This window comes from Anolis carolinensis, chromosome 4 (genome assembly GCF_035594765.1).
Source record: "Anolis carolinensis isolate JA03-04 chromosome 4, rAnoCar3.1.pri, whole genome shotgun sequence".
Classification (NCBI taxonomy): domain Eukaryota; kingdom Metazoa; phylum Chordata; class Lepidosauria; order Squamata; family Dactyloidae; genus Anolis; species Anolis carolinensis.
In genome coordinates, this window is record NC_085844.1 from 190,295,480 (window position 1) to 190,323,403 (window position 27,924).

General features: G+C 39.5%; 1 protein-coding gene across 4 annotated transcripts; it reads left to right on the forward strand.

The window, feature by feature from the left end:
* The first annotated feature begins 38 nt into the window (after positions 1-38).
* Positions 39-27,784, forward strand: LOC103278729 (inositol 1,4,5-triphosphate receptor associated 2). 4 transcript variants are annotated; one of them, XM_062978422.1, is made up of 16 exons: positions 39-286; positions 610-671; positions 3,225-3,301; positions 5,383-5,479; positions 9,003-9,078; positions 11,156-11,183; positions 12,108-12,248; positions 13,455-13,586; positions 16,562-16,709; positions 22,154-22,203; positions 22,879-22,929; positions 23,523-23,605; positions 23,708-23,848; positions 25,335-25,457; positions 26,130-26,215; positions 26,662-26,789. In XM_062978422.1, exons 1-15 carry the CDS (start codon positions 165-167, stop codon positions 26,176-26,178), a joined length of 1,380 nt encoding a protein of 459 aa, XP_062834492.1. In that variant the 5' UTR covers positions 39-164; the 3' UTR covers positions 26,179-26,215; positions 26,662-26,789. The 4 variants fall into 4 exon arrangements, with proteins under 4 accessions (XP_062834492.1, XP_016848814.1, XP_008108001.1 ...); XM_008109794.2 differs by lacking the exon at positions 26,130-26,215 and having other exon boundaries at positions 40-286; positions 26,662-27,784; XM_016993325.2 differs by lacking the exons at positions 25,335-25,457; positions 26,130-26,215 and having other exon boundaries at positions 26,662-27,784.
* The last annotated feature ends 140 nt before the right edge of the window (positions 27,785-27,924 follow it).

The window sequence follows — 27,924 nt, forward strand, 5'->3', positions numbered from 1 at the left end:
GCCCTCTTTCTCTGTCTTTAACTTGTTTTCCTATCTTCTGGATTAGCAGGTACTTACTTAACAGCTAGCTGCCTGGAAGACTGCAGGGCCCAATTGCCAGTGCAGTGGAAATGTGATAGATGCAAACCTTACTGTGGGTTTGTGACTCATAGTTTTTTGGGGAAATGCCTTTACAGGGAGCCTCTCTGTGTCCAGTTTACCAGGGAGGAGAAGGTTGTGGCAAGAACTCTGCAGCATTGGCTGCCAGCCTCCTGGGCCGGCTTGGAGATGGTGTGGTGCCGCAGAGGTAAGGTTGCTGAGTCCATGCCAGGCAGCATCTGTGGGTGATGCTTGTGTGGGAGGGAAGAGGGTGACTGCAAAGCAATGCCTGCAGCTGCAGCACCCCATGGAAATGGATCGTGCTGGAGAAAGTGGTCCCGAATGAAGTAACTTCTGCTTTAAAATCCATCCTGCTCAAGGATGTTCAGAGGTTCTCATTGCAGGGACTGTAACACTGTGACAGGGTGATCAGTTAGAGGAATCTTGTACAAGTCTGCTTGAGCACAACACTCTCCTCTGTGCTAGTGGAGCCCTGCGATCATTAATTTATCCTGTTATTTACCCTTCAAGGAAAGAAAGGCTGATGCAGCAGCCAGTGGATCTGGATGGGCTTGTGCTGTCTCTGGGCAGAGGTAAGGTCACAGGGCAGCATGGGGATGGTAGCTCTAGGCAAGGCAAGGGCTGTGCCTCATTTCAATGGGGCAGCTGCCTGAAATGGTTTGTTAGGATTGGCAGAAGCCTACTGTGTTAGTTGGGGTTTCACCGCTTATCAGTTGTTCAATGCTCTTAAGGGTTTGCATCCTAATTCAGCAAGGTGGTGTCAGGTGCTTTGCTAAAAGGGACCTCTTCAACTTATTATACAAGTGGAATGAATTGTTTCTGTCTTGTGTATCTACCTTCAAGTCACCTGTCAATATATAATGACCCCATGAATTTCGTATGGTTTGTGTTGGCAAGAAATACTCAGAGGTGGCTTTGACAGTTCCTTCCTCAGAAACAGAGCCTGACATCACCTAGTGGTCTCCCATTCAAGTACTCACCAGGACAGACCCTGCTCAACTTTCAAAATCAGATAGGCTCTAATACCTTTAGGATATTTAGGCCTGTATTCTTCTGGTATGTCTTAATCACTAACTGTGAAAAGCACAGCTCAGATCACTGACCTTACAGCCTTCACAGGCTCCTGTTTGTTCAGACAGAACACAATAGGAACTCAATTACGCATATCCAGTCGCTTTTTGCTCTGTTATCACTCCCAATTTGTCTCACTCGCCCTCTCTTTTTATCTTCCATCATAGCACTTCACAGCCACAGTGGAACCAAAGTGCTGATCTGATTTACCCAAATGTATTTTGCATGCCTTGGCTACTTAAAATGGTGTCTGCTTGGTTATTTACCCTTGCTTTCACAAGAAAATTCAGCATTACTTTCCCTTTTATTTTTCTGACATGAAAGTTTTCCATATTAGTGGCTTATTTGTGCTGCTGGATAGTGCTGCCTTGTAAAGTCTCTACACTAGAGACTTTCCAAGGTGTGAGAGGATGGTTCTACTACTGTTATGCCTCCTTCTATATTGAGATACCTCTGATTGATTATAATAGTTTTTGGACTGGTTCTAGCCTGAAATTTCCTGGTCAGTCTGGTTTGATCATTGTCTTTGGTGCTATGTCTATTAGGAATACAGTAGAGTCTCACTTATCCAACATAAACGGGCCGGCAGAACGTTGGATAAGTAAATATGTTGGATAATAAGGAGGCATTAAGGAAAAGCCTATTAAATATCAAATTAGGTTATGATTTTACAAATGAAGCACCAAAACATCATGTTATACAACAAATTTGGCAGAAAAAGTAGTTTAAAACGCAGTAATGCTATGTAGTAATTACTGTATTTATGAATGTAGCACCAAAATATCACGATATATTGAAAACATTGACTACAAAAATGTGTTGGATAATCCAGAACGTTGGATAAGCGAGTGTTGGATAAGTGAGACTCTACTGTATATTCATAACCTGTTAGAATTAAGATACCAGTATGGTTAGATATTGGTGCAGAGTAGCAAAAATACAAAAGTCTTGGGGTTTATGTGAGCAGAGGTGAGAAAAAGACAAAATAGCCAGCCTCCCTTTCCTTTTAAAAGAGTCATGCGCATAAAATAAGCATCAGAGACATCAAAAGTAAAATAGTAAAAATATTTTTACTCACAATCTTGTATGATGATGGTCATACAGGTAAAAACATCTTAGTTCCAAAAAGAATACAGTTCAGAATACTACATATCTCTTAACAAGTAACATCAGGCAGTATGACTGGATCAAAAAGCAGGAAGAGGTGAAGTAGCAGGAAAAAAGAGAACAAAAGAAAGTCTCCCCTTTTATGCCCCAAATTCTAAAGGCATATGTAACTTCCTGTATGTCTCCAGGAAGTATACTCCCATTTCCCACATTACATGCAAAACCCCTAAAATGGTGCCATCGACTTTGGAATGCAGCTTTGGCTTCAGGTTACTAAGCGACAAACAAGCTAACTACACAAACCATCCCACATTGAAAATACATGCATGATTGCTAGATAACCCAACAATCCCATCTTCTCAGGTTTAAGTAAATCTCAAATAAGCATTAACTCCTTACTTGAAATGAGGCTTTCACCCACTCAAAGACTCTTAAGACCACCTGGTTGCTTTGCACTTTATACCAAAGAAGAGCAACTTGTTGTTTTCCATATGTTGTTACCAACAGGTACCATCAGCCCTAGCCAGCATAAATAAGTGAGAGGTAATAGAAGTTGCAGTCCAGCAATGTCTGGAGGACCATTCTCTGACCCTGTCTTGCAGTCAAATAATGAACACACAACACTATTTGAACTCTCTTTATAAAGAGCAAACTTGTTTGTCTACAACAATAGCACGCTTTTGCTTTTCTGTTGTAATTTGCCCCTTGTCCTTTGTGCTACTGGAAAGGGTTCACTTGGCACAAATGAACATCAGAGCCTGCTTCTCTTCTAATTCTACCATGCTTCGTTGAAGGATGCAAAAGTCCAATGATAACACTAATTCTCCTGCTGGCTTCTGATTTTGAGAGTGAGAATTCCAATCTATAATGACTTGACAGAAGCAGTAACACACCAGAACCTGAGATGAATAAAATTCTTGCCTTTTTTTTTTGCACTTTATTTGTAGGAGTAATGGCCAGTTCAGAAGACAACTTAGAAAGGACGGGTGAGGAGAAAAGTGAAAATTCTGAGAGCACAAGAAAGGTAGGTTGGACTAGGTTCCTTTTACTTTTTTATTTGTTTTCAAAAATAGGATTTGTGTGGTGCTGATAAGGCCCTTCTAGCAGTGTATCTGTGGCACTTTTACATTATACCAGGGGTCCCCAAACTAAGGCCCATGGGCCGGATGAGGCCCTCCAAGGTCATTTACCTGGCCCCTGTCCTGAACTTTAGACTTAGGGTTGACCTAAGTCTGAAACGACTTGAAGGCACACAACAACAATAACAATCCTAATTTTGGACTATTTCATCATAGTCCAGCCCCCCAACAGTCAGAGGGACCGTGAACCGGCCCTCCACTTTAAAAGTTTGAGGACTCCTGCAGTATACAGTTAGCGCATTATGGTTCCATCTTTATTAACATGGTTCCATTCCTTTAAAACTTGAGATTATAGTTTGGTAAGGCACTAGAGTGTTCTGACTGAGAATTGTTAAAATGCTTCAGTAAGCTACAAATCCCTGTAGGATGGTGCCATGGCAGTCAGATGTGAAATCGTCTATATATTTAAAAATGTAGTGTGCGTTTTTACTATGGAGTAAACAACAAAACCATGAACCAAATCACACCAAATTTGGCCACAAAAAACATAGTCATCCAATCTATGTCTTTCAATTTAAAAACCTAGAAAAATAGTCTGAATTACAGAGGACGAGAAAGAGCCTTTCTCCCCCTAACTGCCAGTCAGAAAGGTAGGCCCTGCTGCCTTTAGGCCCCACGCCCTTCGTGTCCTAGCAACTCCCTCAACCAAAATGGCGCCCAGGTCACAGGCAGAATGCACTTAGGGCTCATCCACACTGCCTATAAAATACAGATTATCTTATTTGAATTGGATTATATGGCAGTGTAGACTCAAGGCCCTTCCACACAACTATATTACCCAGAATGCCAAGGCACATAATCCACAGTGTCTGCTTTGAACTGGATTATCTTGAGTCCACACTGCCATATAATCCAGTTCATTGTGGATTTTATATAGCTATGTAGAAGGGGCCTCATATAATCCATTTCAAAGCAGATAATATACGATTATAAATATAATATATAATAATTACTGTGGTATAATAATGCAGAACAATATAATATCTAAAATCAGGACAGTAAATAAAGAGCAACACTCTGAAAACAGGGAAATTCTAGACAGGAAACAACCAGGGCCAGGTAACACCTCCCAACAAAGAATTCCCCCAGGCAGGAAGCAGCCAGACCTTGAAGCTCCAAGGCCATTAAATGCTAATCAAGGTGGCTAATTGCAGCATTCATACCTCCTGCACCGAGACTATTAACCTGGCCAACCAAGGATTCCGCAAGGTAGAAAGCGGCCAGGCTTGCAAGCAGCAAGGCTGTTCAGTGCTATTCAACCTGGCCAACCAAGATTTCCCCTAAGTGGAAAACCCCCAGGCTTTGAAGACACGAGGCTACTCCATCCCATTCAACCTGGCCTAGCAAGGATGCCCTATGTAGAAAGTGGCCAGGCTTTTAAGATGCAAGACTATTCAGTGCAATTCAGGCTGGCCAAACAAGGATTCCCCTACAAAGGAAGTAGCCAGGCTTTTGAAAGAATGTGCCTGACCCAGGGTTACACAGTGCTTTCTATGGCTGAGTGTGGTTTGACCCCTACTCAGAATCCATGTCCAGCATCCAAACCACACTACACACTGGCTTTCATACTGAATTATATACAGATGCACATTTGGAAATCATTTATTAAATTTAAATTAAATGGAAAGTAAATTAAATTCCATTTTGGGAAAAACAATGCTAGTTCATTTTGCTATCCAAATATTGACCACCAGTGAGCATCTGCAAGGTCCCTTTCCTCCTTCTATCTTGAAACTGGATAATGCAGCCCATTCAATGAAGACCTACCCCCTCCTCTGCAGCAACTGAGATATGGCTAACTTGCAATCTATCTAGAGAACTGCTTTTTTCTTTCTACCTATTCAGCTGCCTCCTCTGTATAACTTGAGAATTGCCTGTGTCACTCCTTTTTTCCACTACTCAAGATTCTAATTCACACTGTCACATTTACATTCCATTGTAGCTTCTGTTTTCTTTTTACCCTCAGCCTTCTGCTAGGAGTCCCCAAGAACAAGCAAAGAGGACCAGGCCTGGCAGCAGAGAACTTGGCGTACACTTTGAAGACAGTGGTGAGAGCGATGAAGGTTGGTGAGTGAGTCTTTGCCATTGCTTTCACATTTGAATTCCTTCCCTGGAGGTGTTTTTCCTCCATTAATCACTATCCTCATATTTTTTACTTTTAATTTTTTGCATCTTGCAGATCCTCTCCCACCCATTTCCTTTTATTTTAATTCTTTTTCATTTCGCTTCTGCCTCTTCTGCTTTCTCACTGTGAACTTCTCTTTCAAACTCTCTACATCCCTAAAGGACCTGCATGTTCCTTTTTTTGACCCCAAAGAGAATGGTTGCTCATGTGTAGGTCACTAGGCACAATCCTTAATGGGCTCCACACAATTCTTGTTCTACCCTTTCCCAGAATTCACCTGGGTAAACCTGTTCCTCCCACCCAAGTCCTTCTTCGTCCTTTTTCAATTATACCTTTTTGGACTTAATTGTTTGGCATTTCCAAATGAAAGCTACAGGCCTGAGGTATCCAATTGTAAATGCATCTCCTCTTTGAGTTGTATTGTCATAATAGGATAAACCATGTATCTGCAATATCCGTACACATATATGATTCATAGTATGTTAACTAATATGGCTGCATCCAGCAAAATCCCAGCATTTGTAGTTCTGTGAAGTATTGAGAATTCACAGTAGATCATGACAGAGACTTCTACGGCTGGTACATCTGTGGCCAGTCCAGACTAAAAACAATCCAGATGGAAGTGGCCATACACACTTTCCTAAATCAGTTACAGCACTGCATTGGCATCTATGCAATCCAGCCTGGCCGAGACCGCTTTGATCCATCTGAACTATCACCATCACATGACTAATCCTCCCAGGTAGATGCATACCTCATGTAAGCTCCTGGCTGTTACAGGCATCCAGAGCTGCCCATGCAGCCAGGAAGAAGGAGGTGCCCATAATGGCCAAAAGATGAGATGGAGCTCTGTCTGAACTGCAGTGTGCAGAATCTAGTGGCAACATTGTACAGGGAATGGCAACTGGGAATGGCAGCAGCAGTGACATGTGCACAACCCATCCCGTTTTCACTGCTCTGATCAGTGGACCGGTCCAAATCATCCCAGTTCAGTTGTCCAGAAGGCAAAGTTACAGGAGTCTCCATCAGACTCCAGAACACCCCCCAACTTTGCCTGAAGCAGGACAAAGCCAGTTTAACCCAAGAAAACCCTGAATACTTACTAAAAGTAGCCAAACATTGTGAGGACAGTTAGGTTAGTCTAGGTTTTCTTGCCCCTGTAGATTTGTAGTTCTATGAAGTATTCTTCCAAACTGCAAATCTTAATAATTCTATAAAATATAACCATGATAGTTCAAGTGATATCTGACCACGAGAATTCAGCAGGCACATCCCTAGTTTTATGTGCTTTTTACTATTGTAACACTCTTCTTTAATGTTACCTTTTAAATAGACTATAGGAATTTGTATTTTGCAATTCTACCACCAAAATTTGATCTTGCTAGAACAATCTTTTTCACCATATACAGCATAGCAAAACAATTTACTCTCCCTGTACCATGTCGCCACTAGTTTCTGCACACTGCAGTTCAGATGAAAATGTGCTGATGTGCATTATGGAGTGGGTGGGGCAAAGTGAACGTGCACTGCTGAATGTGCAATGAAGTAATCACGTGTCTAAGTTTGCAAAGCATACATGGCATTAAGCTATTTAGCATGGCCAGCTAGTCTAGGAAAATAATATTCAGATCTACTTCTGTACTGTTTGATGGATTTCAAGATTGCTATTATAGTCTGTGCGGAAGGACATACTGGGTGAGGTACATATACAGAATATGTCCATGCTGCAGAAATACTTCTTTTTAATATTTTAAATAGTAAGTTTCTAACCTTGTGGATTATGAAGATATATTTCTATGAGCAGTTTCTGTGGAGACCTCTGAATTCTGTAGTTTTAATAAAAATTTCCACTGGTTAACAATTCCATTTTGAGTGTCCAACTCCTTCCCATTACTAGCAAAACTGTAATAAATGTATTGCAAATCTTATTCACCAAGCCCAATTTAGTATCTTGGTTCTGACATACAAAGCCCTACATGGCAGGATACCTTCTTATGTGTCCCCTTTTGCATTTTAAGATATTCATTGGAGACCCTTCTCTGAGTACCCCCTCAAATCAGAAACTCAGATGGAAGGACTGATCTGTAATGTGTCATCCTTTTATGGATAGTTCTGCCCCATGAGACATGTTTGGTATCAACAATGAAATATTTTTTAGCAAGGAAACTTTTTTATTCGCTTAGATTTAAAAGGTTTATTGACTTAATTTTCAGCATTTTTATGTTAATATTAGAATGGAGCAGCTATTATTGGCTTGTCAAGCAATGCATTTATGTATGGGATTGTTCTTGTGTTGCGTTTACTTACCCAAGACAAATATAGATGTTTGCATTGCTTTTATTTGTTGGCTTCAGTGTTTAATTTCAACCTATAAAAATTGAAATTTACTCTGAGAACCTTTGTTTTGAGCGAGCAATGCATATAGTAAATACATACGAAATAAGAATGATGCAGAATTTCAGTGTTTGTAGTATAAGAGTAGACACAGAAAAGGAAAACTGCCATGGGATTTCTAAAACATCTTGGCCTCCATTGCCCTCTTTACATTCTTAATCTTTTGTTCCTCTTGAATCTGTGTTGTCCATATGCTGCCTTCCTCAGAGAGGCAGAGTGGCATTATAGCTTGAGTATTGAACTATGGGGCACAGTGTTTGAATCCTAACTCATCCATGAAAACCCACTGGATGACTGAACAAGTCATACCCTCTCAGTCCAAGAAAACTCTGTGATAAGTTTGCCTTAGAGATACCATAACTTGGAAATGACTTGAGGGCACACAATAGCTACAACAGCAACATGCTTCCCACTTGCTACCGCAACTATATTCAACAATCTTATTGGTTCCCAAGATGGAGCTAGGGGAAAAGAAACAGCATTTGGGGATAGTGATAGTCTCTATATTATTTTGGTTAACTCATTCTTTGCTTATTTATTGTCTTCTTAAATGGAGGTATTTTAGTAAGATCGGTGCTTTTAACATTTTAATGCTTTTTTCCCAGCAAGAGCAGTTACTTTTGATGTTGATAACATGTTTTCAGTCATTGCAATGGTTCTTTTTAAAGTTATGTTAATTTGACCTATGTATTACTGTTTTTTGCATTGTTTTTACTGTTACTTGCTGTAAGCTACCCTGAGTCCCTTCTAGGAGAGGGAACAGGATATAAATAAAACTTATTATTATTCAACAAGAACTCTATTTTGTAGCAAAAAGTTATGTTAGAGGCAACATTTTCTTTGTTGATTTAGTTTGGGTTCTAACTATAAAGCCCTAGTAGTAATTGGCAACCTTCAAAACAAATATGTAAAATACAGTACATCAACTGGTTTTGATCATTCTTAGCCTATTATACCTTGAATTTTTACATGTACCAGGATAATCTTACATGGACAACAAAGGGTTTTTGATGTTTCCTTGTCTGGCTTGTTGGTCTGTGTTGTTGATTTTGTATTTTGTTGTCTAGATACAGATCACTCGGAGGACTCGTTGAGTTCTGCGCTAATGGAGCTTTCTGTCCTGCAAAGGCTGGGCCTACATAGGTAGGAACCTTCTGTGTGTCTACCCATTGTCTGGGGTACTTCGCTCTAATAAAGTGATGTCAAGGTTTGGGTGAAAGTAAGTAGCTGCTGTTGGAATATAAATCCATGCTAAAGAATATCAAAGAATATTGTAAGATTACAGGAAGTGTTACCAAATTAGTGCCAGAACTATCCCCTTCAAGTATATTCTGAGGAGAAAAAGTACAGCAAACTGTAAACTAGTGGATTGTAATTTAACCTGCTATCCTTTGTCTCAGTCCTCTCCTGGCCGAGAATAAGAGTGGCCCCTGTCTATATTAAACCAAACCAAAACAACATCCAGTGCAGAAGTTACTCTAACACTGTTGCTGTTTTTTTCTTTTCCTGTGTGATTTTTTAAATGTCCTTTGCCTGATGAAGAAGCCACTGAAGCTTCAAAAGCTTGCATGATGTGTTTTGCACATTTTGGCTAGCTCTTTTGTGGACTATGGATTTTGTTTTTATAGATCTGTCCATAGATAGATAGATAGATAGATAGATAGATAGATAGATAGATAGATAGATAGATAGATAGATAGATAGATAGATAGACAGACAGACAGACAGACAGACAGACAGACAGAAATAGAGATATAGTTATGGAATAACAGTGCCACTAAAATCCTTTGGAACTGTCCCTGTTTGAGTTTCCTTGCCCAGAAATTCTGGCAGTAGACTGGTGAAGGATGCATCAAGGTTGTACCCAATACACACACAAAGCCATGAACAGTAAGGGATTGGGTATCCTACTTCTATCCAGTTCTATATCTTCACTAAAATGACCTCAACAGAAAGGAAGAAAAATGATATGTCTAAGCAAATTTATTTGGCACAATATCAATAACCTATTGTTTGTACAGCCAAAAAATCTAAAGAAGGGAGAAAATGGCTCCTGTCCCAATGCCACTTATGCAGTGCTCCCTTTATCTTATTTTCCTTTCTGTGCCAGGGAAATGAGTTATTATTTTCCCTAAGCTTTTTAGATGCTGTTTTGATTTTGCTGTTTCATACTATCTTATGATTTAAAGGCTTATACCATCGTTTATTATATCAACATATTCATTGTTTTCCTCTTTTTTTGTTTTTTGATAAATCCTGGGACTATATTTGAAGGGTATGATTTTTTAAAACTTCTCATAAATCAATAAGGAGGTTGAAAATCACAGACCCTTCTCTTTGCTTAATTTTGCCAAAGATACATCTACACCAGCGTTTCTCAACCTGGAGATCAGGACCCCTGGGGGGGGGGGGTTCAGAGAGGTTACCAAAGACCAGTATTTTCTGTTGGTCATGGGGATTCTGTGTGAGATGTTTTGTCCAATTTGATTGTTGGTGGAGTTCAAGGGGCTCTTTGATTGTAGGTGAACTATAAATCCCAGCAACTACAACTCCCAAATGTCAAGATCTATTTTGCCTAAACTCCACCAGTGTTCAAATTTGGGCATAAGTTTGTGCCAAGTTTGGTCCAGATCCATAACTGTTTGTGTTCGCAGTGCTCTCTGGATGTAGGTGAACTACAGCTCCCAAAGTCAGTGCCCACCAAGCCCTTCCAGTATTTCCTGTTGGTCATGGGAGTTCTGTATACCAAGTTTGGTTCAATTCCATCATTGGTGTAGTTTAGAATGCTCTTTGATTGTAGATGAACTATACATCCCAGCAACTACAACTCCCCAGTGACATCCTGCATATACATCCTGCATATCAGATAGTTACATTATGATTCATAACAGTAGCAAAATGGCAGTTATGAAGTAGCAATGAAAATAATGTTATGGTTGGGGGTCCTCACAACATGAGGAATTGTATTAAGGGGTCGTGGCATTAGAAAGGTTGAGAACCACTGATCTACATTGTAGACTTAATGCAGCTTGACACCACTTTAACTGCCATGGCCCAATGCTATGAAATCCTAGGATTTATAGTTTATGAGGCACCAACACTTTCTGGCAGCTCTCATAATTGAACAATGGCAGTTAAAGTGATATCAAACTGCATTAGTTCTACATTCCAAATCTTTAGGGTTCTGTCCTTCATGGCTTTGTATGTTTTTCCTTGGCAGGATTGCTTTGACTGAGCAGGATGTGGAGGTGAGTACTGCTATCTTAATTTGACTGAATATAACCCATTCGCTGCACCTCTTCAAGTTCTTCCACGAAATATTCTGAGGCTTACCAATTTTTTATTAGACCAACCGCAATGATGGTAAAAATCATCTGTAGTCTCACAGCTGGCTTTCTTATTTTCTTTTAATCAGTCAGTCAGGCCTTCTGGGCATCCTAATGGCAATAATCAGCGCAACTAGCCTTCAAGCAAAAATTGGAAATGAGTCATGTCTGTTGGTTGAAGTGAAGTAGAAAGAAAAGATATTGCATTCATTTTTTCAATCAGAATCTAAAACATTTCAGCAAAACACAGTGGCACATCCTAAGATGGTCTACACACAGGTAGTCCCAAGTTACAAACATCTAACTTACAAACGACTCATAGTTAGGAATGGAGCTGAGACAACAGAAAGTGAGAGAAATCTACCCCTAGAAAGGGAAATTCACTCCTGGAAGAATTATCATGGAGAAAAGGGGTTTCAACTGATGTTTTATCACCAATCCTTCCCTGTGCTATCCAAAACTATCTGTCTATCTATCTATCTATCTATCTATCTATCTATCTATCTATCTATCTATGGCTATCCAAAACTATATATCTATGGCTATATCTATATCTATATCTATATATTTGGCTGAAGTTACACTTAAAAATGTACCCATTCCAACTTACATGCAAATGCAACTTAAGAACAAACCTTCAGAACCTATCTTTTTCATAACTTGGGGACTGCCTATATTTTTTCCTCACAGCAGAGGCTATAAAAACTCTTTCCAAGCTTTTGATACTTTAATGGTACTAGTGAAGGCTCTGTTTTCCTATAAAAGGCTTTTCTTGAAGACTCTGCCCGAATGCAGTAGAGCTTTCTTATCAGTATGGTTTGTTTGACCAACTGCCTTCTTTGGCAGGCAGCTTTTGCACACTTGGCTTTGGCCTTCCGGTGTGACATGTTTACGTTGAAACGGCGGGTGCAGGTTGAAGAGCGGGCAAGAAACACAGCCGAGGAGAATATTCAGATGGAGTTGACAGACTGCCAGACAATGTTGCAGGTCAGTGAAGCCAATCCTGGGCTCTTTTGAATATTTCTTGTTGCATTTCTGGGATGAAAATCATGGTCCATAACTAGCATTGCATATTCACAAAAAACTAGATACAGATTACTCTGAGGATAGATTGGTAGGAACCTTCAGGAGATGGGTTGATCCCAGATTGTTCATGATCCTTCACTCCCACTTCAGTAAATGGGACTAAAATCATAACTTACTCATTACATTAATTTCAATGGGGCCTTCATTCAATTGACATTTGAAGTCAAGCCAGTTTCTACAAAAAATTGGTTAGGTTTCGGTGTTCCTGCAAGCACCTGGGTTTTGCTATGTGTGGTTAGCGTTTGAGCCAATCCTGGGAATTTGATCATCTTGTCTTTGAGATTAAATTCAACTAAGGATTTGGCTGATTCCTGGTTAACCCAATAATAGTGTTCCCATCCCTACAAATGGTTTGGACATGTTCACTGGTTGCAATATTTTTGTTGCATGTATTATAATATGCTAATTTTATATTACATGTGTCTCAGAATATAATCTTTTAACAATCAATATAGTCAGGTCCTGCAAATTCTTACTGTTGTCAAAAGACTTGCACTCCAAGGCATCTGTTTTCAGTGTTCAGAAGTTCTCACTGCTTTAGCTACTATAAATACTCATGTATAAGTCTAGAAAAATTAGCCTAAAATTTACTCCCAAAACCTAGGTCCACTTATCCACAGGTAAGTAATGTACTGTCATTGAGTAGATTGGAGAAATATGAGTGTTTCATTGATCCTGGGAAAACCCAAAAGAAGCAACAGTCCCCTCTATTTTCTCTGCCATTGCCTTTTTGAATGCCTGGGTGGGAAAATGATAGTGGCACTTTCCCCTCTCTGCGGAAGTATCCTCAACTTTATCCACAGATCATATCCAAATTCATAATTTTGTCCTTCATACCTGCCCTCAACTTATACATGAACAAATACAGTACTTGTGAACATGTATTTTATGACGCCAGCTTCAAGAAAATGTTATTTTGGAAATAAGATCAGCTTGCCTATCCCATCCTCATAGCCTGTGTTTTCTCGCTCCCCTCCCTCTTCTTTTTCTTTCTTTGTAATTGTACTTTTAAAAAATTACATATTTATGTATATGTGTGTGTGTGTGGACACGCACAAATGAACTGACATGTGAATTAATGTATTTCTTCTGTTCTATTCCCCCCAGAAGCTGGACCAGGCCTGCACAGACAGCAGGTGCAAGGAAATGGTAGAACACCTGAAGAGCAGTCTAACAGTCCTGGCAGGTGCAATCGAGAGGGCAACCGTTGCAGCAGAGAAATTAGGAGCTGTCCACCAGGTTAGGTTTTCCCCCCTGAAAGACTCATAATTTGACAGAAATAGATAAAAATAGCTCTGAGGTCTTTTAATATTTGAGCTGTATCTCTATGCTGTTGCAGGAGAGAACATTAAATAGAAATCAAATGTACATTCCTGCCAGTAATGATCTTGCATTTACATCACTGACTTATATAAAGGAAACCAGTCTTGAGCCTCTTGTATAAAAATGTCCTAAGAAGTTAGGAAAAAGTTAAATCAGGGAAAGTCTCTGGATCAGTAGCAGGCACAGCTAAGACCACAGCAAATTGGAAATAGGTAAAGGTAAAGGATTTCCCTTGACATTAAGTCTAGTCGTGTCCGAATCTGGAAGTTGATGCTCATCTCCATTTCTAAGTCGAAGAGCCAGCATTGTCTGTAGACACCTCCAAGGTCATGTGGCCAGCATGACTTTATGGAGCACCGTTATCTTCCCGCCAGAGCAGCACCTATTGATCTACTCACATTTGCATGTTTTCGAACTGCTAGGTTGGCAGAAGCAGGGCTAACAGAGGGAGCTCACCCCGCTCCCCGGATTTGAACTGCTGACCTTTCGGTCAGCAAGTTCAACAGTTCAGCGGTTTAACCTGCTGTGCCATCGTGGCTCCAAATTGGAGATAGTCATGTGAAAATCTTAGAAATTTGTCTACTGCAATAACTTTCAGGCATCTCAGTCGGCAATATCTTTAACCTGATATGAGAGAAAGACAAAGGAAGTTCTTCAGGCCAGATGATCCATCCCTGAAGGTTCCTTCTCCTTGGACGAAGATTAACTACTTCTTCAAGATGTTACAGAATATTCCCTTGAGAATAATGTCTCCTGGCTTATGCTTGAGTATAACATGGAATCTGACAGGTCTTTCCTGATGTTTGCCTCATCAATTTACTTACAATATTGCTCATTACTGTAAGATCAGAACACAGTAAAGATAAAATGTTTTGCAGGTAGTCCGAACCTATGCATTCCTACCACCATTGCTACTTCTAATTCTTAATGTTTGGAATGATTGAAAAAGATAGTGGTGAGGAACCTCTTTCGGATATTGAGCCTAGACTTCTCCTCACCATATGTACAGGGAAATTGTCTAGACCTCAGCTGGTCTGATTTGGCCTCATCTATAAAGTAATGTGTCCCACACAGGGTGAAGATTGGCTTGCACATCATTTCTAACATGCTCTTTAACTGTTTACAATCTTTCTCATCATCTCTTCCATCCCTTCCAAAATCATCTTCATATGTGAAAAAGCTGTCTTGTTTCTTATACTGCCCCCATTGATGAAGATATCTCATTACATTGATATTCTGATGTCAAGGGGAAAGGTAGCCTGACCTAACAGTGGGCCAAGACTATGCTGAGTGTTTGTAAGATGCAACTGCTATGTAGTGCAACAAAATCTGCAAAGCACAATTTTAATTTTCCACAGTGCCTCTCGTGTGCTGTTCCTAAGCATTGTGGGAAGCTGAAATGCCATGTTCAATTTTAATCAGCTGTAACATGCATTATTAATGTATGAGCAATACTTTGAAATTATTAGCAATTTGGTGGCATGAATGAGGTGCAGAATGTGTTTTGTTTTATTTTTCTACATTGTGATTTATTTTAGCACTGCTTTTTAAAGATCTTGTTTACAAATAAGTGGAAGGAGAGAGTTGCTGCTCAGGCTTGCTTAAGTTTATTTTGAACCAAAGGTAGCTAGTAGATAGAACCAACAGATACTTGAAAGTGGTCATTTCACTATGGATAATATAGCAAAACCTCTTGGTAGTTTTGCATGATTTTGCCACATTTTAAACAGCCAAAAAATGATAGAAGCATTTTTGTACTGAGGTCTTGCAGAACATTGAAATAAAATCTTGTTCAGTGAACCATTGGTAGATATTAAAATCCATGGATGCTCAGATCCCATTATATATAATAACATATTAAAATGGTGCCCCTTATATAAAATGACAAAATAAAGGCTTGCTTTTTAGAATTTTAAAAATCTTTTCAAACCATGGTTAATTAAATGTATAGATATAGGCTCCTTGAGTGCAGAGAACCAAGTGCATGTTTGCTTTGAAAGCTAATATAATGCAATAACTATGAACTGCTTTCCAAAAGTCTCTGGTTGAGTTTTCATTTTGCTATTACTTTTATACAATGAATGGTCATACTATGAAGCTTGGTTGTTGGTATTTTTATTATTATTATTTATATTCAAGAAAGAGAAAAAATAAAACAAGCATTTAGAGATATATAAATGCCCAAATTACTAAAACTACACAACAATATATTATCCATTCCAACTGAACTACAACGAAGCAATTATTTGATAACAAAACAGAAAAAAACATACAAAGTTTCCACTCTCTGATTACTGTTATCCACTATTCATCCATTTGCTTTAAATGATAATGTGATCACATTTCTACTTTAGGTAACAGTCTGCTAATTTATGAACCTGACAATTGATAAATGGTTAAATGCCCCCATCGTAGTTGTGAAAAAAATGAGGAACAGGTCCCAATCTTTTGTAAAGTTAGTCAAAGATTTCTCCTATATCTGCATAGCCCATTAGACTATTTCACATATCTTCCTCAATCGTTCTTCTTGTGTTAGGATATCTGGTTCCTTCCATATCTGAGCATATATAATTTTTGAGGCAGTTATCATATATATACTGTTAGGTTCTTCAGCAATCCAGCCCACCGTCAACAGTCTGTAATATGGAATAATAAGAAATGTACTTCAGACAGTCTACAAAAATGCCAAATAGTACTAGTGCAATATCCATCAATCAATGCAAATTTTAGTAACTGAGAACATTACACTTGAGCTATATTGTACCATTTGTGGGAGAAGTGCTTGGTAATCTGTGTTGAGGTTTCCTCCAGGATGGTTGCACTGGATGTTCTAGAACTGTCTGACTGCTCTACTGCTTTGTTTTAATCACCCCTTTCCTCCAATCCCTCAGGAGGCCCGCATGAGCAGAGCAACGGAGGTGATGGTGCAGCATGTAGAGAACCTGAAAAGGCACCACCTGAGGGAGCACACGGAGCTGGAGGAGATGAAGAGGCTGATCCAGCAGAACTCCCGCAACCGACAGCTGGCAGAAAACAGGGGTGAGGTGGAGCCTGCCTCCATGCAGAGGATTGTATTTGCTTCTGGGAATAGAAATGTGGGAATAGAAATGCAGTAAAGTGGCTGATGTACAGTTGTGCAAGATCTTGGGAATGAAAAAACACTTATCACTGGAGCAGATTCCTGGGACAATTTGGGTGGACCTCATTTCTGTCTGTTTGAGGCCACACAACACAAGGCTCTGTGGACATTCCAGTAGGCTGTAAAGGTACCTGAAACGTGTTGGATGACATTGTCTCCATAAACAATGAAAAGGGGCAAGGATAATGTTTTGGGGGAGATAGTGGGAGGGCAATCCAAAATACTGTGTGTGTGATATTATTTTAACACAAATAGATGCTGCAATCACACAATGGTTCTGAAGATGTGATAGGATATAAAACAATTTTGCTTGAGTAGAATTTTACAGAGAAAGCAATTGTAATGGTATAAGAGGCTCATGTAATAAGGCTCTAAGTCTTTGCTGTCCATCGGTTTAGCTCAACTTAAACATGTTCCCCAAAATTAGGGTTTTTAATAGTTCCAACCACACCAATTCACCTATTTCCTGAAGCTACTTCATAATCCATCAGACTGACATTATTTTCCCAGCCATTGACATTATTTTTGCAAGCAAAACTCTTTCATTTGGTCCTGTAGGTTGCGACTTTCAGCTTGTGCTTCTTTACCTTATTTAAATAGGAGCTGCGGTGGCACAATGGGTTAAACCCTGTCCCTTGTGCTGGCTAAACTGCTGACATGAAGGTTGGGTTGCTGACCTGAAGGTTGCCGATTTGAATCCGCAAGACGGGGTGAATTCCTGTCTATCAGCTATATTTTGCGGGGACATGAGAGAAGCCTCCCAGCTAACACATCCGGGCGTTCCCTGAGCAATGTATGTTCTCAAGTCACCTCTGACATGATTTTAAAAAATCTTATTTAATTTGAATTGGGTCTTCTGACAATGCCACTGATTCTAGATTACTAGAAGCAGAGCTTAAAAATAATATTTTAAAGTTATGGATCCCATAATTAATTAGCCAAGCGACTGAGGAGTTCTAAGAGTTATAGATCCAAAACAAGGATTCCAAGTCATGATTGGAGCCTCCGATTTAGAGGGCTGATTAAGTGACCTCTGACAGTTGAAGCTTGTACCAATTAGCCATTTACTTGGTGGTTACAAGCTCATTGGTTCCAGGATTACTAGTGCTTAAGAGCTGAAAGCCCACTTTCTATAGCCTTTATCAGGATAATAAGATGATGTGCCAATTCAAGATCTTGGATTTCTGTTGGAGACCACTAGCCTGATCCTGTTTTTTTTAAAAAAACAAAAAAACCTTAAAAGTTTATATTGCAGCAATTTAAGAAAGCTTGTTAATTAGTTAAAACATTGGGGTTTAACCCATTCTTCCTCTGTTGCTCGAAGAAAATCCTCCAGAAGCAATTTTTTTCAGATTTTCAGCAGGAGAACAAGGGGTTACATCCCTTGCCACTGTCTTCAACTTTAACTTCATGCATAATTTGGTCATAAGTAAGAATTGCTTTGTTATTTTATTGTTTCATTGTGATGAGTAGAAAAGATGAGGAAATCTGACATTGGCTGTCCCAACTCTTGATTATGTTTTCCTCACAATATCTTATGAGGGATTTTATTACGTGATATTACAAATCAATTTGTTAAAGTTTGGGTGTCAAGTCTTGCCAAGGAAGTAAGATCTTTGTAGGACTCAGAGGCAACTTTTACACAAATTAGTCAGTCCAGTTGTACATCCCTGCTCTCTGCAAAGCATGATTCACACTGTATCCGCCCTGAGTCCCCTCGGAGAGATAGAGCAGAATACAAATAAAGTTTTATTATAGTTTTATTATAGTGCAGCTGTGCTGCTCACCTAAGCTGTTCACCTAAGCCTTATATTGAGCAGGCAGACATAAAGGAACAGCCTGACCCCATTCTGAATGTAACTGCGATCTTCTGAATATGGTTGCCATCTTCCTTCTGACCTTTCTGCTCAGGGCTTTAAAACTGTGGATGGAGGGAGAAGGGATGGCTGTCTATATTTCTGTGTTCATTTTCCAGCTGCATGTTTTCTGTACATAAATATCATGCCACCTGAAACATTCTGTGTTAAGAAGTAATAATCATCTCAAAACATTGAGACATATATGGCAGGCATGCTCCAGAAAGGTATGATTAGTCATGTTTTCCTAGCATATTTCTACTGCATAGTTTTGTGCTTTACAAGTTAATATTTTCCATGATTTGCCATATGTTGGCAAACATGACTGCAATTTAATTTGAGAATCCACTGTTAGTAAAAAATTGAGTTGAATGTATAGCCAAGGCAGGGCCCATCTCTGGAAACCTAAAGGAAGTGGGAATAAAACACTAGAACTGTGAAAGCCATGCAGCTTAATGTAAAGCAAATTAGTGACTGTATTTAGATTATTTTATATCATTGTGAATAAGTTCCTGTCTGTCATTCCTCACTTTATGCAAATTGCAGTTAAATCCAAAAGAACCTCTTTCTTCACCATTGTGCAGGTTTGACGAACTATGACGAACAGTTTTAGAACAAGCCAGGATCTTAAAGCTGTTTTAATATCTTGTTAAATTGTTTGAAGATGTTTACTTCTTTGGAGGAGAGCAATGATCAACCTCAATAAAATAGTGAAGAGTAGAGACATCACACTGGCCACAAAGGTCCGCATAGTTAAAGCAATGGTATTCCCCATAGTAACCTATGGATGCGAGAGCTGGATCATAAGGAAGGCTGAGCGAAGGAATTTAGACGCTTTTGAATTGTGGTGTTGGAGGAAAATTCTGAGAGTGCCTTGGATTGTGAGAAGATCAAACCAGTCCATACCCCAGGAAATAATGCCCGACTGCTCACTGGAAGGAAGGATATTGGAGGCAATGATGAAGTACTTTGGCCACATCATGAGAAGACAAGAAAGCTTGGAGAAGATAATGATGCTGGGGAAAATGGAAGGAAAAAGTAACCAAGGGCAAGATGGATAGATGGTATCCTTGAAATGACTGGCTTGACCTTGAAGGAACTGGGGGCGGTGACGGCTAACAGGGATCTCTGGCGTGGACTGGTCCATGAGATCACAAAGAGTCAGAAGCGACTGAATGAATAAACAACAACAACAACAACAACAACAATTGTTTGAACACTTGTTTATTGTAAAAGTATAACCATAGTTTCCTATTCAATCTGAAATGGCAACCCACAGTTCATTAGAAATGTTCTGTTTTTTAACCATAGCTATGAAAATTAAGGGAGGGGGGTTGTAGGTGCAAATGAAAGTCTTGTTAATATTTTGGCTTATTAAATTAAGAGATTATAATTCATCCATTTAAATCAACCACAATAAAAGTCCAATGAAGATCTTCCACTGCTTTTGTTAGAGAAATCAAGAGAATATCTATCCATTGTATCCCCCTGCATGTCCTCCAGGTCTGTCCATTTGCTTGGGGGATGTTTTGGAGTAGGTTTATCTTGGCTCTGTTTCCTGGAACAGATGTTGATTCCTCTTGATTGGTGTTAGCAAACACAAGCAGCTCTGCCCCAAAAGTTCACCAAGTCAGCAAATGTTGACAGATGTTAACAGATATAAACATTTCTCTTATTAGTCACAGTTCTTATCACAGTTTACCAGGCAGGTCAACTATTTCAGGTCTCATTAGCAGGTTTTAATTACAATTCCTAAGCAGGTAGTTAATGGTTTGCAGGCCTTAGTCTACAGACTGGTGTCTTCAAAATTTAGCTCTCTTTCATTCATCACTCACACATAATATATTCATATTTCATTTGATCTTGTTACAGAAGTGGACTTCTCCTTGTCCCAGTTTGTATTTTGCTGCCAGTCGCATGAAGCATATTCTAAATGAGAGAAGAGCAGAGTGGAAACCTCCAGATGTTGTTGGACTATAGCTCCCTTCACCCCAAACAGGATCTAACATGATTTTAAAATTGCCTTAAGGAGCATCAGAAGTTGTTTTATATCAGATCTAGCATTTCAACAGCAGCTGTTCAGGATTTGAGCCCGTGGTTTCATAGCAATAACTAGATGTGCCATGGATAGCACCGGTTGTATGCAAAGCACATACAGTAGAGTCTCACTTATCCAACACTCACTTATCCAACGTTCTGGATTATCCAACGCATTTTTGTAGTCAATGTTTTCAATATATCGTGATATTTTGGTGCTAAATTCGTAAATATAGTAATTACTACATAGCATTACTGCGTATTGAACTACTTTTTCTGTCCAATTTGTTGTATAACATGATGTTTTGGTGCTTAATTTGTAAAATCATAACCTAATTTGATGTTGGGAAGACGTTACTTCAATTGGGATGGTTTAATCTAATTACGAAGACTCAATCCAATTGTAATGGTGTCAAAGCAAATTGTAAATGCTGCTTCCACTGCTGAGGGGATTTTTGAATCTTTTAATCCCTCTAGATTATATATATATCACCTTTATAGGAGGGGAATTACAGGGGGTGATCTTTATTTCAAGATCCCAGCCTCTGTTTCTGTAGTTAGGGATTTCTGTGTTGTTGTTCCCTTTCTGAGGTAACTGTGACTATTACTCTTCCCCAATTAGGTGATTTATTAAGGTAACTGCCACCAACGTGAGGCTTTTGAATTATCACCGATGAAATTTGGCTCCACAGACACAGATTAGATGAAATGAGTCAGTTGTTAACAAAGAACAACAAGTTTATTGCGTACAAAGCTTATGGTTGCAGGTTGATTGATTTACTTATGGAACTTTAGATAAACAAGTGGTTTAATAACTCTTATAACCACCGCACCAGTAATTCCACTCTCACTCTCCTACTGATGATATAAATTGTAGTGAACTCTAACCTCAGCTGAGCTCCTTAGTGAACAATGTCCCAACTACAATAAAAGCCTTTAATTTGATCTACTACCGATCAAATTCCTGATCACTAGTCCTTCCCAACTAGAGATCTTGACTAGGCTCCCTTTAGTCTGCCTTGACTAAAGATTTTGGCCAGGCCTGTCTCCTCAGCCCTTCTTGACTGAAAAGCCTCCAGCCACGCACTCCTGGCTTTTTTTAAAAACTCCCACTTTTTTCTTTTCTTGGCTCCGCCCACTTCTCCCTCTGGTGAGCTAGCCAGCTCCGTCTCCTTGGTAATAGCACTACTGTGGATTGAAACAAGATGGCTTCTGTTTCAGCTACTGTGTCAACTAAACACAAATGCATACTCTAACAGTTAAAATCAAACATAATAACTATGACTTCTCCACAATGTTTAATAGGCTTTTCCTTAATCTCTCCTTATTATCCAACATATTCGCTTATCCAACATTCTGCCGGCCCGTTTATGTTGGATAGGTGAGACTCTACTGTACTTTTAATATGTGAGCTGTGGCTTTTTCTTAACGGACTGCCTTTGTTTCCATAGATGATGGTGAGCAGAGACCAAAGCATCCCTCAATGCGAATGTTTCAGCAGGTAAGGAGATGGAGAACAAGGACTGAATTGAGCTTTTTAGCTGCTCCATGGAGCACAAAGCCAATCTTAAAATTATGGCATAGAAGTAGGAAGCACATGAGCCAGTCATCATCTTATCTTACCATTCTCTTGAAAGGGCAGCCAGAAGCATCCATTTTCGTCAGACAATGCCAAATGTTGACTATAGAATTAGATTAGAGGAACTACAAATATTTAGAGAGGTGGTCTCTCTAGAAATCTCTAGTTCCTCCAGCACAACTGTATGGTCAACATCCTCCAGAAGTTAACTATGGGGTCACACTGGAGGACCTAGAGATTCTTATAGAGAGCATATTAATCAAATTAGTTAATAACCAGATCCACAAAAGAAACCCATAAATATGGAGGGCTAGCTGCATTTAATATTAATCAGATAAGGTCTAAATGAATGCAATATTTTTAAAGGCACTCATTGCTAGACATTGGAAAGCAAAAAAAAAGTTTTCCTTCTGCCTGGTCAGTGGGAAGAATAGCTCTTGCACATGTACCATTATAGGCACATGTGCAAATGGAATAGAGGTCTCTTTTAATGAAAATGTAATAATTAGAAAAGAGGTTTGAACATACAAAAAAGGACATGTTGCTTGCCATCACCTCTATAGACCAGCTAACCAGAATTCTCCCTTTTCCTGGTAGGGATCAGCTCGTCGTCGTGTCAGCATTGCAGTTATTCCCCGGCAATTAATGGTAAATAATTTATTCTACTATGAGCTTTTTTTTTTTTGGCAAGGAAACAATTTCTTGCTTGTTCTCATAATCCTGACTTACTATGATATTCACTTGGCCATCTTGTACTATATTTCACACCTTCCATTCAGGGGCATAGTTTTGAATTTATCCACAAATTTATTAAAATATTTTGTATTTTTGAACTCAGAATAATAAATGTATATTAAACTGTGTTTATTAAGGCTGATCAATACGGAAGATTTTGTCATTCCAATATGCAATTGCAATGCATTTTGGGAAATTTATCAATTTCCTTGTCTGTTGTATTCCAGCTCCCAACATGCACTTTTTGACTCCAGTGTAACCTGAGACAAACATGACCAAGAGTATGTTCCCTGACACCTCTGAGGAGATGCAAAAGTTTCATTCTAATGGCAGGCACTGAAACCTTTGGGGCCTCTTAGGCTAGAAGTGTCCCAGGAGTCACAATTTGCCCACCCCTTCTATGAACACTGCTGATGCTACAGAAATACTCCTGAGCCACAGAACACAGTACACCTCGTTGTCAGTGTTCCTTTTTAAAATGCAGTCTTCCCTAATTCTTCTTGCAGCAGTTTCACGGCTCTGAAAATGGGAAAGGAGCTGAGGGAGAATCAGTTAAGCCCAAAGCAGTGGAGGAGGAAATCCCAAGAAGGTAGGAATAAATGTATTAAAACAGTCAGAACCTCATCTATTTGTTGACAATGTTCTCCCTTGTTCCTTGGCATAACTGGTTATCTGTGTTTCCTCCAAACAGACAATCCCACTGTCTCCAGGAAGACTCCACCAATAATTATTTTGCTCTCCATACCACAAAATGTCCCAGCATATCACATCAGAACCTTCAGGGACCCAAAAATATTGCATGTGATAAAGGCAGAAGCCACTGCATAGCAGGGTAAGATTAATTATGCAGCTTTCCTATTAGATTTGGTTTTCATGTTCGTGTGTCATCCATCTATAGATTTTTACTTTGCACTGTGGAGTGAATGTTTTTGCCAGAAGTGGATGGGCATTTCTCAAAACATATGCATTATAAGGAACTTTACATTTCCCTGTATCTGGAAGGTGTGACTAGACTGCAAATTCCAGCACATGTATGTTGGTATTTGAAGATACCAATCAGTTACTCTCACTTTGTATGTTGGGAAACACTGGTTCTCTGTGTTTGCCATGTAAAAAGGAAGCAGGCTTCTGATGCCATAAAGCAGGGGTTCTCTGGGGAGCACTTGGGGCTCAGTGGGGGATAGTGAGGGGCTCCCCAAAGCCGCCTCCTCTTTCCTCTTGAAAAAGTGGGAAAATAAAGTTTTGAACTGCTGGAAACAACAGTAGCAGCAGCAGCATCTTCCTGAGGCACAGGTCCTTTCTCCCCCACCTCTCTCACCACCCAGACTCTTTTCTTGCTGCCCCACTTTCTTTGTTTCCAAAACCCAATTTCTCTCCCACCATTTAGGGGATGCTTTGATTTTGTTATTCCTACATGGCAGAAGCGGGTTGGATTGGATGGCCTCTGGGGTTTCTGCTGCTGCTATTATTATTATTATTATTATTATTATTATTATTATTATTATTATTATTATTACAAAGGCTGGGCAGCCATCTGTTGTGTTTTTGTGTTTTTACTGCATGGCAGAACGGGGTTGGACTGGATGGCCCCCGGGGTCTCCCACTGAAATACTGTTACGTTTATGTTGGTTAACATTGTTCTTCATTTTCAATATTGTATTGTTCTTTCTTTTTTTGCACTGTGTGAATTAGTTCACACAAATGCTCTCCATCCATCTGCCACTGGCCCGGCCCATGCCTGATATATATACATTATAAACTTTTCTTGGGACTCCGCAATAAACTTTTGCTTCAAAAATGGCTCTATAACTTTAAAGGTTTGAGAACCTCTGCCATAGAGTGAGGCACTAAGGTCCCTTCTACACTGCCATACAATCTATATTATCAAAGCAGAGAACCCACATTATATGAATCTACACTACCATATAATCCAATTCAAAGCAAATAGTCTGAATTTTATATGGCAGTGTATGTCCCTTCCACACTGCCATATAAAACAGAATATCAAAACAGATAGTCCACATTATCTGCTTTGAACTTGATTATCTGAGTCTACACTGCCATTTAATCCAGTTCAAAGCAGATAATCTGGATTTTATATGGCAGTGTAGACGGGGCCCTAGAAGGGTCCTTAGTATTCCTCTGGTTTTTCTCTAAAATGTGTCCCAAGCTTCAGAGATGAGGGTTCCCAAAGAAATTCCCTTCCAATGTTTGACAAGGCATTGTCAGCTATAAACTCCCATCTCTAGCTGTATTTAACACTCTTTTTCTGGGGTGTGAAACAAGCAGTAAGGGATCCCCATACTCTTTCCTCCCAGGAGGGGATCTGAATTTAGAAGCAGAATCAACATCAGCCAAACTGTACCAGAAGAGCCCCATGAAGAATTGGGTGGTGAGGAGGTCAATGAAGAGTGTGAGGACCTGGACACTGACACTTTCCTGTGAGTGAATGCCCTCTTGCCATCCACAACACTATATCTAGTAATTTTAAAATTATGTCACAAACAAGGATCACGTGCTCCATACAACCATTGGTGAGAAGAACAGTGGAAACCAGGGCTGGCAGGTGGATCCGTGGCCACAGGATTTCAATTTGTTTCTTTGCATTTTAATACCTCTCCTCCAATATCTTCTCTAAATTGAATGGGAACTCTGTTGGTGCTGAAACTCCTATTCAATGTGGACCACATCCTCTTGGAGTGGATCTTCATCCATCGTTCCATCCCTGGTGGAAGCGGGAGTAATAGGCTCGCTCTTCTTTTAGCATGGTTGCAAGCTTATTGGATTGTTCTAGTTCTATTTGTTCTTCACATTTATTATGAAAACATTATATAATCCACAGTTCAGGTTGCCAAAAATTGAGGAGCTGGAAAAGGTGTAGAAAGGACATGCAAATGACTGTGTGACTAAAGGATAATTTCTATGAAGGCTTCTTCGTTTATTAAACATGTGACATTACAAAGTAGATAAGGGCTGGATCTACACTGCCATATAATGCAGTTTGAATTGCAGTATATGGTTAGTACAGACCCGTATAATTTAGTTCAAACTGCATTACATGGGTCTACACTGACCATATAATGCAATTTAATGTACATGTTTTTATTTGCCAGATATGTGTTGTATGGCATCGAATTGTGCCTCTGTGTGTGCTGCTCTTGAATCCCTTTCGGAGTGAGAAGGACAGGATATAAAAATGGTAAATAAATAAATGAATTCAAAATGCATTATATGGCAGTGTAGATCGAGCCTTAGAGAGTCTTTGGCCCTCTGGACATTTTGAACTACAGCTCCATAAAGACACAGGCAGTAAGGGACAGAGGAAGTTGTAATAGAAAACAAAAAATATCTGTCTTTGTGATAAAATGGTGCATGATGTGTATGCATGTGAAAAGTAGATGGTCTCATGTAATAAAATTGATGTGGGATGGACAAAAGGATACATATATTCAAACCACAGTTGTTTCATAGAATTTTCTACCACTGGTTGTAATAATGATTATCTCAAGAAAGAACTAATGGAAATTTTAATTGACATATCTGCACACATTTCATGGATTTGAGCTCTCCTGTACTATAAAATGGTATCAGATTGACAGATGTCTGATTGTACTGGATAATAATTTCGCTATTTATTCTTGGCAGGTCAAAAGGATCTAAAATGGAGCTTTGCAGAGCCTGGTTCTCAATGCCCACCTACTACTGGGTTTTGTTGTGGCTGTTTTTCCTGGGGATTGCTTGCCTCGTTTTGATCCGGATCCTGGAGTTGCAGAAACAATACCCATTTACAACCTCAGACTCCTAGGCACAGGAGAAGCAGATGAACTGTTCCAGAACCACAAGATAGTTTATATATGAACAATAAGAATAAGTAAAAAGGTGTTCTCAAGCATGTGTGAAACCAAGATAGTATGGGCTAGGATGTGATGCTGATGGTTAATTGTTATGAAAAGAGCAGGAGAAATCTATAGATAGCTCAACACATCCTCTGAACCCAAGAGGGTATAAACTGCCATTCTATTGATGGTTTCAGTGTAAGTCCAGTTAGGACATTTGCTGAGAGATGTCTAATTGGGATAATGCTTGCAGTTCTGCAGAATAGTAACACCAAGATATTTCCAGTGCATTGGAAGGTTAGCAATTTGTGCGGACTGTAGCTCCCAGAGTCCCCAAACACATAAACCCACCGGGGATTTTGGGGGTTGTGTTCTCAAAATAACTTCCAAGTTCTGGATATTATTCCAATGTTTTGAAGTTAAATACGGCGGGTCCTTGGTCTCTGCTGAGGCATGGTTCTAGATCCCTTGATTTATACCACAATCCATGGATGCTCCAGCCCCATTATATGCAATGGCAGAGTCAAATTGTGTCCTTTATATAAAATGGCAAAATCAAATTTTGCTTTTTGGAATTTGTAAAAATATTTTGAAGCCATGGATGGTGGAATCCATGGATATCGAATCCATAAATACAGAGGGCTGACTGTATTCTTTCAGGTTTCTCTAAAAGAGCAGCAATTCCATTTCCATATTGGTGAATTTAGCACATTCAAGGCTTTCTCTGCAATGCAGTCTTAGGCTTCTCTACTCAGAATTCCTCTCTATCTGGTCGCGCATTTCAACTACTACTCAGTTTGCAAGTGAATCCCATCTTTGTAAAGTTATTAGTGGTTACAATGTCCTTTGTCAAAAAGGCTGTTCTCAGGTTTTACCAATGTTAATGTTATTTGTATTGCAACAGCATGGTTGAAATATATGATTGTACACATTGTTCTGTGGAGCTTTTTAAAAATATCTGAAAGCAATCTATTCTGTGAAAACACATAGCACAAACTCATGCTGCGGATGGGATGCATTGCCACGCAGCACTCTTCTTGACCAAGAGGTGGTGCTGAAGCTCACACAGAGC